General features: G+C 33.3%; 1 protein-coding gene across 2 annotated transcripts in view; it reads right to left on the reverse strand.

The window, feature by feature from the left end:
- Nucleotides 1-6: 6 nt before the first annotated feature.
- Nucleotides 7-15,281, reverse strand: part of LOC107559188 (ephexin-1) — a 25,760-nt gene continuing 10,485 nt past the window's right edge. Inside the window, exons 4-15 of one of the 2 annotated variants that reach the window (XM_016242944.1) lie at nt 13,611-13,837; nt 12,880-13,040; nt 11,516-11,668; nt 6,880-7,009; nt 6,673-6,747; nt 5,596-5,628; nt 4,208-4,264; nt 2,934-3,097; nt 1,785-1,943; nt 1,621-1,700; nt 559-663; nt 7-292 (exon numbers count right to left, since the gene is read on the reverse strand). In XM_016242944.1, the coding sequence (XP_016098430.1) occupies nt 75-292; nt 559-663; nt 1,621-1,700; nt 1,785-1,943; nt 2,934-3,097; nt 4,208-4,264; nt 5,596-5,628; nt 6,673-6,747; nt 6,880-7,009; nt 11,516-11,668; nt 12,880-13,040; nt 13,611-13,837 (1,562 nt within the window). In that variant the 3' untranslated portion in view covers nt 7-74. Of the gene's footprint in view, nt 293-558; nt 664-1,620; nt 1,701-1,784; nt 1,944-2,933; nt 3,098-4,207; nt 4,265-5,538; nt 5,629-6,672; nt 6,748-6,879; nt 7,010-11,515; nt 11,669-12,879; nt 13,041-13,610; nt 13,838-15,281 lie in introns of both variants that reach the window. The other variant, XM_016242945.1, reaches the window with a different exon arrangement.

The following is a 15,281-nucleotide window of genomic DNA, read 5'->3' on the forward strand; positions in this document are numbered from 1 at the left end:
ACCGGGTAACCGGGTCAGGAATTAGGAGAACGAATGGTTGTGGTGGTTATGCGATGTCGTTTCTTGTTCTTTATCTACAGGTCGGTCCAGGTGGGAGTGTACTGCGGACTTTTGGCAGGGCGGCGCCCCCTGGAGGCGGCTCTGGCCCCCTGCGCTCCTTCCTGAGCCTGCTGGATCCTCTGACACTCTTTAAGGTTCTGAGCCCGAACTTCTGCGCTCATGATCCTCTCCACCACACGGATGGGGAACCAGCCTCGCTCGCCGTCATGTAACCTTTCACCCAACATCCAGCCTGAGGCCGAGAGATGAATATGACATGAAAGTTCAGAGAGAAGAAAAACAGGAAGGACATGTCACAAAAATACTAAAACAGAACAGACCAAAGGAAGCAACATAGCGAGAGAGACAAGTTCATGCAAATGACAGCAGATGATGCAGAAATGAAAGACAAAGACCGGGTCTAGCCAAAAACAGGAAAGTCTGATAAAGTTGCATGGCTTTTATTGAAGGTAAACACTGACTGATTTTTAAGGACGTCTAGTGTTTGTGATCTCTTACCATCATCTGTGCACTCCAGAATGTGCAGCACATCAGCCATTTCTACAGAGAGCTCATCAGGTTCCTGAGAGGAGTAGGACTGGATGCACTGAACCTGTGCAGAATCTGACATGCACCAGAAAAACAATAAATCATACTGCATACAGATACAGATACAATGAAACACACTAATTCAACTCATGAAAATAAAATAAATATATATTTTAAAATTATTTATTTAATATTATTATAAATAAGATTATATTATTTAAAAAATAACATAAAATTACATTGTATTATATTATTTTTAATAGTATTTGTAATATTTATTATAATTTTCTAATATTGTAATATAATAAAATATAATTACTTATAATATTAAAATAATATAATAATAATTTTAAATATATATATATATATTTTTATTGTATTATATATTATTTATTAAAAATATATATCATATTATATTTATTTTATAATGTTAGAAAATGAAATCATAAATATATATTATATAAAATAATAAATATATATTATGATATTATAAAGTTATATATTTTTGATTATATTTCTACATTATTTATGTTATGGTATTATAAATAAAAATGTTTTTTATATATATATATATAATATTTACTATTAGATTATTTTATATTGTTATAAATAAAATAAACAAATGCTATATTATTTACTGCATAATATTAGAAAAAAATATAATATATTTATATTATGTATTATTATATTATTTATTTTACTTTAAATAAAATAAAATGTTAAAATAGGCTTTTATGTCACTTATTTACTAGGACGGAGAAATAGGACAGTAAAAGATGATAAATAGAGAAGGAACAGGGCTGAGAAATTAGATTTTGGGCCAATTACAGAGCTAACTAGTATGATGACAGAAATAGAAACTTTCTAATTATGACAAATAGAGATGGGATTTATCTTGTCTGATTCAGACACATTTAGCAGCTTGAGCTTTTATCCAAACCAATGTGCATTCAAGCTACAGCTATACGTTTCTTTAGAATCAAATGCATAGCGCTGTGCTACATAGGGTGTGCATGCATATATGTGATGTACCTGGTTGGTGTGTGCTGGTTGAGAGGAATCTCGTACGTCGGTTTGGAGTCAAAGCATATATCCAGCGCAGCTTATCACTTCTGTAAACATTCAGAGCGCCATTAGTGCACAAAGCAAATATATACTGCAATCTCTGTGATAATGGCTTAGGACTGCATTCTCACATGCTTTCAGACTTGAGCATGTAGCTGACTTCTCTGTCCTCCTGGTTCTCCAGCAGTTTCAGCACAAACGCACAGGCCAGCATCTGACCCTGATCCTCCAGGTCTTCAGTCCTCAGCATGGAGCGACTGCAAGAGTCCAGAACCTGGTACTTCTCTCCACTGAAACACACATACAAAAAACATACAATAAAAAATTTAGCAAAAACAAACATAATACCTAAAAAAAATCATGCTTATAGGAGTGTTAGACTAATATCAGTCAAGTACATTTTTCTGACAATATTTAGCAATTTTGAGCGATTTCAGCATTCATATTTCAACAATCAATATCAGCAAACCATTAACGGACAATAAACTATTTATATTTTTTTGTCATTTTTAAATACATGTTTTTATAACGTTAACCATATTAGTGTCCACACCAACAGACAAAATCATGTTTTTGCTCAACATAAGCTGAAATGAAACACACTAATTTAACTCATGACAGATCGAAACAAAACAAAACCAAATAAAATAACAAAAAAACATTATATTTTTATAATAATTAAAATTGTATATTATATAATTTTTTTATATAATTAAAAATGTTATAAATAATATTGTATTATTATTAGACTTTATTTTAATATTATAAATAAAAAGAAAAAAAATAAATATATATACACATATATGTACATACATAATTATAATGATTTAATCTATTTTAAATATATAATGAAATATTTTTCATATGATTTATTATTAAATGACTTATTGTTTAATATAAATAAATATATTTTTATTTTACAATATTAACGTCCACACGAATGTATGATATTGTTATGTTTATTATAAGCTCATGTTGCTGTTTTGTGTGGATTCGGATTGGCTGTCAATGTTTTTATCGTTCATCAGCTGGGAAAAAAAAATTGTTTCAACGGTATCGTTCCTCTGTGTCATTTTAGAACGATTTTAAAAACGTTATCTCTATTGGTATAACAACAATGAACAGTCTGAACAGTTTATTTCATTTCCACACTTTTGTGTAATAATCTCATTTGCTGTCAGTAAATTGTATTATATGTAAATCAGAGTCTCTCTTGATTTCCATATTGGCATTGACCAACTGATGACATAATGTGAAGTGCCGCTGATGATATCACAGACCTGGAGCTGCGTTTGGTGATGAGCAGCAGGTTATTGAACAGGAACAGGTAGATGGGGTGGTAGAGCTTGCGGCTGCGCATGGTCCTGGTGCTCTTGGGTCCGGACATCTGCTGCACCTCACCCTTCTTCAGGAGCCAGCGAGAGTGAGAAATCACCGGCACCGACTGCAAACAAGAGAAGAGAACTGCACTTAATGGGCCTATAAAGATGAGGGCTGTAAGAGTTTCACTCTAAGACACGAGTAAAGACTTCTTATTAAGGGCTTTTGTAACAATTAAAGGGATAATTCACACAAAAATTATATTCAGGTGATCATTTACTCTCCATCATATCTTTGCAAACCCAAATTACTATTTTACATGAAACAAAAAAAGATGATATGTTCACATTGCTCATTTTTATAGAATGAAAATGCATGGCAATGAATTCAAGAGGTGTTTTTAATGTCACTACGTTTGATATTAATATACCAAATGCCATTGATTCTCGTATGTATCATAACTGAATGAGATACATCATGTTTGACTCAACAAATGCAAATAAAAGCTAGAAAATATTTTAGCGCACAATGACTTACATGTTATTCCATTACAGTAATCACATACAGCTATTACCGCATTTTCAACAAATATGTTGCATCTGAATAGTCAAACTGGGTCAACATTTGCATTGTTGTGCATTGCCGAGAAAAAAAAATGCATTGGTGTATAAGTCTTTTTTTAATAATATGCATATCAAAATGCAATAATAAAATTGTATTATTGCATTTTGAAATAATGCTAAATACTGATAAATAAAACGAAACATTTACTAACATTCGAAACAGTACACTGAAAAATTCACTCAAAATTGCTAGAAAATTTCACAAATAATTACAAAGAAACAACAAGTAACATTGAATTAAATGTGACATTTTGAAGCTGAAAGACTGAAAAGGTATTTTCTTGTAAAACATACTCCAATTTTTTTTTACACCTTCAAATTATTATTATTATTATTATTATTGTTGTTGTTGTTTTTTTACAGCGTATTAACATATTTTACAGCTTTTTTTGTCTTTTTCCACACTTGACAGTCACCAGTCCCTATTAAATGTCATGCTATGCAAAAGAGCAGCTTCTTCTAAACATCTCCTTTTGTGTTCAACGGAAGAAAGTAAGTCATACGGGTTTGGAATGACATGAATAAAAGACATTTTGGGGTAAACTGTTCCTTTTAGTACAGCAGAAGTGTGCATTCTGGGATACGGCACAGCATCTTTAGTCTTTCAGTACCTTCGACTTGAATTCAAGTGTTTTCTCGATGCTGATCAGCTCTTCAGTGCGACTCATCTTCCTCACTCCCGTTTGGTGATGAGCAGCAGGTTATTGAACAGGAACAGGTAGATGGGGTGGTAGAGCTTGCGGCTGCGCATGGTCCTGGTGCTCTTGGGTCCGGACATCTGCTGCACCTCACCCTTCTTCAGGAGCCAGCGAGAGTGAGAAATCACCGGCACCGACTGCAAACAAGAGAAGAGAACTGCACTTAATGGGCCTATAAAGATGAGGGCTGTAAGAGTTTCACTCTAAGACACGAGTAAAGACTTCTTATTAAGGGCTTTTGTAACAATTAAAGGGATAATTCACACAAAAATTATATTCAGGTGATCATTTACTCTCCATCATATCTTTGCAAACCCAAATTACTATTTTACATGAAACAAAAAAAGATGATATGTTCACATTGCTCATTTTTATAGAATGAAAATGCATGGCAATGAATTCAAGAGGTGTTTTTAATGTCACTACGTTTGATATTAATATACCAAATGCCATTGATTCTCGTATGTATCATAACTGAATGAGATACATCATGTTTGACTCAACAAATGCAAATAAAAGCTAGAAAATATTTTAGCGCACAATGACTTACATGTTATTCCATTACAGTAATCACATACAGCTATTACCGCATTTTCAACAAATATGTTGCATCTGAATAGTCAAACTGGGTCAACATTTGCATTGTTGTGCATTGGCGAGAAAAAAAAATGCATTGGTGTATAAGTCTTTTTTTAATAATATGCATATCAAAATGCAATAATAAAATTGTATTATTGCATTTTGAAATAATGCTAAATACTGATAAATAAAACGAAACATTTACTAACATTCGAAACAGTACACTGAAAAATTCACTCAAAATTGCTAGAAAATTTCACAAATAATTACAAAGAAACAACAAGTAACATTGAATTAAATGTGACATTTTGAAGCTGAAAGACTGAAAAGGTATTTTCTTGTAAAACATACTCCAATTTTTTTTACACCTTCAAATTATTATTATTATTATTATTGTTGTTGTTGTTTTTTTTACAGCGTATTAACATATTTTACAGCTTTTTTTGTCTTTTTCCACACTTGACAGTCACCAGTCCCTATTAAATATCACGCTATGCAGAAGAGCAGCTTCTTCTAAACATCTCCTTTTGTGTTCAACGGAAGAAAGTAAGTCATACGGGTTTGGAATGACATGAATAAAGGACATTTGGGGGTAAACTGTTCCTTTTAGTACAGCAGAAGTGTGCATTCTGGGATACGGCACAGCATCTTTAGTCTTTCAGTACCTTCGACTTGAATTCAAGTGTTTTCTCGATGCTGATCAGCTCTTCAGTGCGACTCATCTTCCTCACTCCTTCATTGCATTCCTTCACAATCTGAGAGACACAAACACACACCCACATCTGCATTAATATCGCCACATGTGGGGATTTCCCATCCACTTCTATTTTAATGAAGAGCTATTTATAAGTACTCTACACTAACCCACATATTCATCCTAACCTTGAAATGCAACTTTAGGTATTTTTAGATACAAATTAGACCATTATTAAACTCATTTTAAAAACGAATTTCCTTGTGGAAACGTCTCCCGTTCATCAGGTTTTACTAACTTATTAGAAAAACATACTCCCACACACAAGAACAAGTCTGACTAAATAACACTTTTACGTTTCACTCGAACTTGGAGTTCAACAAATCTTTATAATTGAGCAAACTGCAGACGACCTCTGGGGCATAAACTTTGCCTTGAGGTCTTCGGAGTCGGTTTTTATTGAGAGCCAGTCTTGATTGTGTTAATGACAGATCAGAATCATAAGTTTGACCAGTAAAAACATTTTGCATCTTCATCGAATTCATAAAATAGAAAGTGTTGTAAAGTCATATACAAAACAAACACACCAAAATAGCAGCATCCTTAACAGTTAAAGGTAGTCAGGCATCTGTACACATGATGCCTTTCTATTTATCGTATGCTATTTTATCAACCAGTGGTAAATTATGCACTTTTTGTTGATAATTATTTTGCAGAAGCATATAGTGGTGAATTAATGTAGCAATTATGTATTTCCTGTAAACAACCACAACAAAGCACCACATGGATCCATTTTTGCATTATGATTGTTGCCATAACAACAAATAATTTGAGTCGGAGGACTTGAATAGCAGTTGAATCACAATGATGTTAATTCCAACATAAACATTTAAAAATGTTTAAAGAAAAGAATTCAGAACAAAAGCAGCATTCTACCTCACAGCTGTTAAAGTCGGTGACAAAAGATGTGGCACGGTAACCTTGGTAACAGGGTGAGACATTGAGACATTGACAGGTGAAAGTCCAGAATGAGACACAGTAATGACAAAGCTCATTACCACACCCTGGAATCAAAATGCACACACACACACAAACATACACTTACCCTTTCCAACTCTTGATGAGCTAATATTGCAGTCTTTTCGCTCTCGGAATTTTCTTCCACCTTCTTCAGAATATTCTGGAACAAAAAGAAGCCATTTTGATAAAGAGACAGACAGACTTATGCTACTGAGCTAATTCTAAGACATTTGATTGGCCGACTCATTCCTTACGCAAGTTATTCGAGACTTCTAATTGGCTGACGCTTTACCTGAACAAGTAGTTTGAGTCGCGTAATTCGCTGGAAGGGGAGGATGAGGAAGGAGGTAAACGAGAGGCCCTTCACTTTCGGCTGATTCTCCAAAATGGCTATATTCTCTCGAAAAAGAGCATTTTCTTGTCTGAAAAACACACACAGACATTTATGTATACGTGTGTTAATGCAAATATAGCCTGCAGTTGTAAAACAAAGAGGCAGCGATAGGCAAGTTACACAAAAAGTAGCTAGCTAAAATACACACTACTCTTCGGAACAAAAAAAGCTTTTGAAATACCGTCAAAAAACAACTAACATAGTATTTAAGAGAGTTTGTATATATTAGACAAGTAAAGTTACATACATCCAAGCTGCAAACAAGCACATAGATCATAATTTATGCATTGAGCAGACACTTTTATCCAAAGTGACTTACAGTGCATTCAGGCTATACATTTTTTACCAGTATGTGTGTTCCTTGGGAATTGAACCCATGACCTTTTGCGCTGCTAACGCAATGCTCTACCACTGAGCCACAATAATACAATTCTGTCAGGACCACTATCGTCAAAGATGATTGACAATTATCATACAGTTTGGATTGGCGGTATGGTTCTGTTCTGGGCAAGAACTCCCTGCGCCTCCATGTAGCCTAGCATGGATGAGAGCAGGGAGAGCAGCAATAACCCCCCAGGGTAAACAGAACAGAACCAACATAAATGTATTGCAGATATTGTTAAAGTTCAATCATTTTATGTACACATTTTAGAATTAGTTTGATTCAAGGAGAATCAAAAGGCTGAATCCCGACTGAAAGAGGAGGAGTTGGGGATGGAGGAGGGTAATTAGCTATTGAGCAATGCGAAAACTGCTGATATTACTGAGGGACCTTATACATGAATGCTTAGATAGGCGTCGTCTTCCCACAGGGAGATGGGGATCAGCTGAAGGTCAGCTGATGAGAGCTTGACTAACGTGACCTGCCAGAACTAACGCTACGCTTGATTATAATCATAGTGCGCAATGCTTGTCCCTTAAACCTTGATTTACTTAAAAGAAGTGACTCTTGAAAATGAATAAATCGTTCTTTCCTGATTCATTGAAAAGAACTGATTCAAAAGATTTCTGAATCAGACACCGCTTGTTCTGATTCTAAACAGCCAAATGACTGTATCTATATTGCTTAAATAATAATGTTAATCAGCATTACTTAGTTGATTTGAACAAACTTTTTCTACTTGGATGCATTACTACTTTGTCACTACTTTTACATAATGCTTCAAATCATGCTGTTTGTTGGGGAAAGGTGTGCTCACTTTCTCCTGGCAGACACAACATAGTTTTATTTAATTGCTGTCAGATGAAACTGCTTTGCATATTGCTGTTAGAGTAATTATAATCATACATCTTGACATCCAGATTAGTCATATTAAACTGCATTCACAGTCCACAACCAAAAGTAAAACCGCAAAGAAAGTTGGAAATGTATCACTCCAAAATAATTTGCATAAATGCACATTTTAATTTCAGTTAGTGTCATGTTCACCTGAGACGTGGGATGCTACTACTTACTGAGGACAGTACTTTATACTGCTTACTATAAAAAAAATTCAATTTAGTAAATTTATAATAAATAATAATTAAAATAATAAATTTAGTTTTGTATAAAAGTGTCTAAACTTAAGGCAGTCCAATCAAATATTGGGTAACTGACGAGATTTGTAAAAGTTGTGGCTGATTTTCCTTCTGATTCCATCATCACACATCGAATGGAAGGTCAAGTAGGACACACATTTCATTGTGGGATACATTATTCTGCGTAGTGTGCTTCTGATCTGTTATATACAGCATATTGACTCTGATTTTGCCAAAAGTACTAGGTCATTCTGTGCAAAACAGAAACTTTGGATAGTGTGAAATACTGCAGAGATAGCATGACTAGCATTTAAGCATGACATACAGCATTTGTTCCATACATAGCCTGATATTTCACACAGATTTTTGACAAATATGTGCAGTTTAGTCTCTTTTCCAGCAGGTGGCCTATAAATAAAGCAGCTTAGAATGAAGTTCAGCAATGCACTATGATTGCACAAGAGAAATGGAGTTTGAACAGCAGCATTTGCTTTAAACTTCTTATTCTTCATTTTGCATATACTGCTATATATATATATATATATATATATATATATATATATATATATATATATATATAAAATAATATTTTTTATTTATATATATATATATACACATAGTAAAAAAATTATAATCAAAAAACACTTTTTAAAGGAGTATTTACCAGAAATATTATTTACCAGAATTTATTTAGGAGAAAAATGTAAATGTGCAGTATTTCTGAAAAATCCTTTTCAGATTCTTTTTTTTTTTTTTTTATAAAATCAATTAATTGGAGATGCTTTTGATTATTAAAGTTTAATGGATCCATTATAATGGAATCCAGAAAATAATGGAAAACACAATTTGGTAAAGATAAAACTGTAAAACTCAATTTTTTTTTGTATATACAGCTATATATATATATATATATATATATATATATATATATATATATATATATATATATGAAATAATAGGTTTTATTGTTATAAATATAAATACAATTAGTATTTAGTAAGAAATTGCCTCTAGGACAACACAATGAACTACTTGAAATGAACTTAACTAGGTCACAATGAAGGAAGATGGTTTATGAGGTTAGAGTTTATCTTTATGAACCTGTGTGGTTTAAAAACAACAAAACACCATTGTTTCTGCTGCACCTACCTAGCTGTTGTTATGAATGTAAAGCACACACACACACAGACTGGGTTTAACCCTAATCTTAAAAGGAACGGAAAGCACTGAAACTCCCAGAAAGTCCCAAGAGCTTTGCACGGCTCACAAACCCAAACAAATGAAAGCACCTACACAAACCCTTACACAACAAATCAGAAGCCAGCGAGAAATGAAGCCTCAGGCTAGAATCCAGGTAGACAGCTGGTCTGTGGAGACACTGAACATGCATGCAGAGCTGATTTACACAGCAAACGCACATTACTGTCCCTCCCTGTCTTGAAAATACCCGACATTTACTATTGTAAAGCTATTGTATGACTTGGGACATGATGTATGAGTTGCATTATGCTATGAATAATCCAGCTTTTGAGTTCTATGCAAGAAAATATGGGTTTGGGACAGCATTAAAAATGGTCACGGGGGTAAACTATCACTTTAATAAATGTAAAGTGTAATGGAATTTCACTAAGTGAAGGAAGCGTGGGAAGACTGCAGGTGACAGACACATTGATGCATTGTAGTTGTTGTTCCTTGTATGAGCCACACCCACCAGTCAAATCCAGTCACTGTGTCACATTTAATTACAAGTCATCATATACAACGTCACGCTTTTCGGTTTCGACACAAACAAGGAAATACGTACAAAGGCAAAGAAAGCATTTCGGACCAGAATTGATCTGCATGTTAGTTTAGTTGTTCACCAGACAAATTTAGCTGGTTGATCAGCATGCTCTTTCTGGTGAAGCTGGTTAACCAAGTAACTCTTTTTAACTAAAGATTAACTGGTAACATTTTACAATAAGGTCTTATTTGTTAGCACTAGTTAATGCATTAGCTAACATGAACTAACAATATATCTTTGCAGCATTTATTAACCTTTGTTAGTTGTTAAATGTTTGTTACTTTATGCACTAACTGACGTTAACAAATACAACTTTTCATTTTAATAATGTATTAGTAAATATTGAACTTAACATCACGAATAAATGCTATGCAAGTATTGTTCATGTTAACTAATCTACTGATATGAAACCACATTGTAAAGTGTTACCGATTAACTAAATTTTAACTAATAGATATAACAATACTTTCACCAGTTGATTACTCACAGTAAATGAAGACAATTGTTTTGCATTTCACGCTTAAATATGTTATGCTTAAATATGCAAATGAGACATTGTCTAATTAAATATGCACTAATTAGCAGAAAATTCCAGAACGCCATTTTGAACATTGGATGAAGTCAGGTTCAAAATTCTTGTTTAATTAGAGTTAAAGGTTTTTACAGAGAGGACAGAAAATACCGTCAACAGCTAGAAAAAATAGTGCTTTTTACCAAGTTTTCTGGGAATAAATTGTTCTATAAATCAGACGAATGATATATAAGCAACCCCCTCTGTAAAAATCCTTCAGGATAAACATTGCAATGAAGTGTAGTGTACGTAAGTGCTACTGAAGTGGAGATTTCTGGTTTACTGCATGAGAATAAAACTCATTTTAAGAAAAAGGCCTTTTGTAATTGAAATCTACAGGCACAAATAGAGAAAGTGCATTAAAATAAACACTTAAACTGTATTTTGGATGTTTTCTATACACTATATACTATACTCTATACACTACACTCTGAAAGACGACACATTATAAAAGCAAAATAGCCCAAAATCTCAAAACTGACCAGCTATAGATGTATTTGCGTTCACATACTTTCATAGTATATATTTTGTGACTGTAAGGTGAATATTTTGGAATGGCACACCAAAAATGTCCCTCCTACCTGACTGAAATCGGCATATCTGACCTCTAATTATTAAATATTTCCCCTTTGTTCATATGCAGAGGTAAGAAATTTTCTTACAGTATCCGTCTGTAGTTCTTCTCCTGGTACGCCTGGTTGATGACGTAGCTGATGAAGACTTGGAAGTGGTTAACAGCGTGAATATGAACAATGTCGCACACGTCTGACATCAGGATGGACTCTTCGATCCTGTGTTCCAGATCCATGAGGAACCTGAGGAAAGTATGAGGTCATCAACAATATTATGGCTATGTGACATTTTGTATACGCAATTAAGACATGTACTTCAGTGGGGAATGGGGAAAGTACATACTGTTTACGTATTGTTTATGTTTGCATGTAAGTGCTAGCATCCAGATAATTTATGCAAGCTTAACTGAAAAAGCTTGCATGGGCAATAACTTCGAAAATCCACTATCATTAGTTTACATCTGGCCAATTTTGTTTAGTGCCGCTAGTGATGCAGAAATGAAACATTTCTCTTTACAGAAACGTTAGCTTGAGCTCATTAGCTTAGCTGTGCACCAACAAGCACATCTTATAAAAGAAAGAAAGTCAAATCAATCTTGTCTTCCAATGTTCACTGTACAAGAGCAGGTTTGGAAGAGTCGAGCTTTTCCTGACTCATGCGCATGAATCATTGCATTAGTGGGTGGATTTGCATGCTATAAAGCTAGCTGGCTGGAATCAAATCGCACCAACACTTTAATTTTAGCCTGTGGGCAATAATGGGTATCAGGGTGAATGGGAGGAAGTTTCACTTCTGAAATATGATCGAAGCAAGATGATGTTGAAGTTTATTAATACTGATTGCTATGTGAGACAAAACTAGTTTAAACTACATAAGAATTTAGAAGGCTATTTATTAGATTACTAAAGGCAGATGTCATAATATGTGACTACACATAGAAAAAACTAAAAAAAATATAAATAAATGAATATACTAATAATTAATTAACTAATAATAAATACATTAGGCCTACTGATATTCAAAACTGATATATTTTAGAAAATTTTATAAATATATTTGTTTGTTTGAAATACATAAATTACTAAATATTTTCAAAATAGATATATTTTAGCAAATATTCTGAATATTTTTTCCAGATTTCCCCTGATATATGTTTGGCTTTTTCTTTTTTCTTTTTTGTATATTTATATAAAATGTGTCTTCACAATATATTTTGGAAATGTATTTTGATTTTAAAATATATATATAAATTAATACAATGTACAAAAATAAATACATTTGAGCAATTATTATTATTATATTTGTTTTTTTGTATATTTAAATAAAATATTTTTTTAATATATTTGGAACATATATTTTGAATTACATTATTACTGTAACTGATCGCTCTTAATAATTGACTGATTATTATCTGATAAACTGATTAATCGCATAGGTTCCCCCACAAACACACCTCTCGCTTGCTTTCATGATGTCCTCAATGTTGGAGAACAGGAAGTGCATGTCAGACTGACTCAAGGTGTTGACAAGCAGAGGGTTTCGTAGAAAGTGGGTCTCCAGCAGCTCCAGGCTTTTGTAGTACGACGCCTCAGAGGTCACCAGTTCAAACATGGCCTACAGAAAGAGCCAGAGACACATTCAATTAACGTGCACTGCTATTGCCGAGTGTTTTTGCTGTTAGTACATACCGTTCAAAAGTTTGGGGTCAATACAGTTTAAAATAAATAAAGAAATTAATCATTTTATTCAGCAAGGATGCATTAAATTGATCAAGACTGTCAGTAAATACATTTGCACTGTTTCAAATAAATGCTGTTCTTCTGAACGTTCTAGTCATGACAGAATCCTGAAGAAATGCAACAAGGTTTCCACAAAATATATTAAGCAGCACAGCTGTTTTCAACTGATAATAATAAGAAATATTTCTTGAGCAGCAAATCAGCATAACTTGACACTGAAGAGTAATGATGCTGAAAATTTGGCTTTGCATCACAGCAATAAATTACATTTTAAAATATACTCAAACAGAAAACAGTTCTCTTAAATTGTAATATTATTTCACAATATTACTGTTTTTACTGTATTTTATTGAAATAAATGCAGCCGTGGCAAGCATTAGAGACTTTTGAACAGTAGTGTATGTTGCATCTTTATACACTAGTCGATACAAAGCATGTGTCCCACCTCCTGCAGTATGATCTCCTTTGTCTCCAGTGTCTTCAGTAGTCCACTGTCCTTCACAGCCTCCAGGTTTTGCCAGAGGCTCAGTGAATGCATGCTGTTCCTCAGCTGTAGCTGTAAAGCAGGCGCAGCCGTGACCCCTGACCCTGTAGCCGGAAGCCCATCTCTCTGTCGACGCTGCTCGATCTCCTGCTGCTTAGAGGTGTCGCGGTACTCTTGATACAAAACATCTGGGCACAAACACATTATAGCACAAAATTATGATTTGGAAGAATATTTTTCACACATTGAGATCTTTTATCACATGTGACAGTATAGACGTTAAAAGCACACTATAGTAAATACATATTTCTCATTCACATTTCTAAACAACCAATATGGCAGCATGAGCCTCTTACGAATTGACTTCAACTTAAGTTTGTGTCAAACTTGCAAAGCACAGCTGGTCACTTTAAAGTCTCTTTAAAGCAAGTCAATGTTGCCATGGATGCTATTTTCTATGTTTTATATAAAGATGCATACATATATAATGCAGTGTTATTTTTTAGTATTATGGATATACTATCATAAAATGCTTTCATATTTTAAATTAGTTTTTATTTTATATAATCTCAGTTTTCTTTTTAATTTTAATTGAATTTTTTGTCATTTTGCTATGTGCTTTCATAATTTTTTATTAGTTTAGCTTTTCTTTATTTTAGTTTTAGTTTTAGTAATTTTAGCATTTTTAACTTCAACTTATTTTATTTAAAAAATGTGCCAAGAATAGCATCTCACCAAGAAAGAGTGAGATGCAGATCAGGAATGAGCTCACATTCACTCAGCGGTCTCTACCTGTCTGAGCGTCTACATGATAACAGCATGTGCATACTGCATGTGTGTGTGTGTGTGTGTGTGTGTGTGTGTGTGTGTGTGTGTCTGTATGTGTGTCTCAAATGTGTGACTTTGTTCAGAGGAAGGCAGTTGCATAATGTCCTGTAGTCACATTCAACAAGACCTTCAGGTGGGTGTTCAGCACAGTCGTTTACATAACAGAAGAAGAGAAGAGAAGAGAAGAGAAGAGAAGAGAAGAGAAGAGAAGAGAAGAGACGAGAAGCTGATAGACTTGCAGAGAATAATTATAAATAGGTATAGCTAAATTTTCATTATTAACACATATTATGAATATGTATTCCTGATTTCTTCTAAAATTTATTTGCATTTTGTATAATTTTAGCAAATGGCTGCAATATAACAAAGAGTGAAACATTTAAGGGGGTCTGAATACTTTCCGTACCCACTGTATGTTACAAATATTTTGGACATACATTTCATTTTAAAATAAATTACGAAATATATTGAAAACTAATATATTTAACATAATATTATAAATATTATATTAGAATGTTATATTTTGGACATACATTGGAAATACATTTAAAATAAAAATATACAAATTAATAAATATATTCAAAACAGATATAATGAATATATATATATATATATACACACACACACAGTAATTAATTTAAAATATATTCCATAAAATGTTTTTTTAAATATTTTTTTGCCTTAAAATTTAATTTTTTTATATATTAAAAAATAGATACATTTCAATATATTATGAATATGTAGTCTTGATTTCTCCAGATTTTTTTTTTTGGGGGGGGGGGGGGGGGGTGGGGGATGGGAGGA

This window comes from Sinocyclocheilus grahami, unplaced genomic scaffold, assembly GCF_001515645.1.
Source record: "Sinocyclocheilus grahami isolate Dianchi unplaced genomic scaffold, SAMN03320097.WGS_v1.1 scaffold677.1, whole genome shotgun sequence".
NCBI lineage: Eukaryota > Metazoa > Chordata > Actinopteri > Cypriniformes > Cyprinidae > Sinocyclocheilus > Sinocyclocheilus grahami.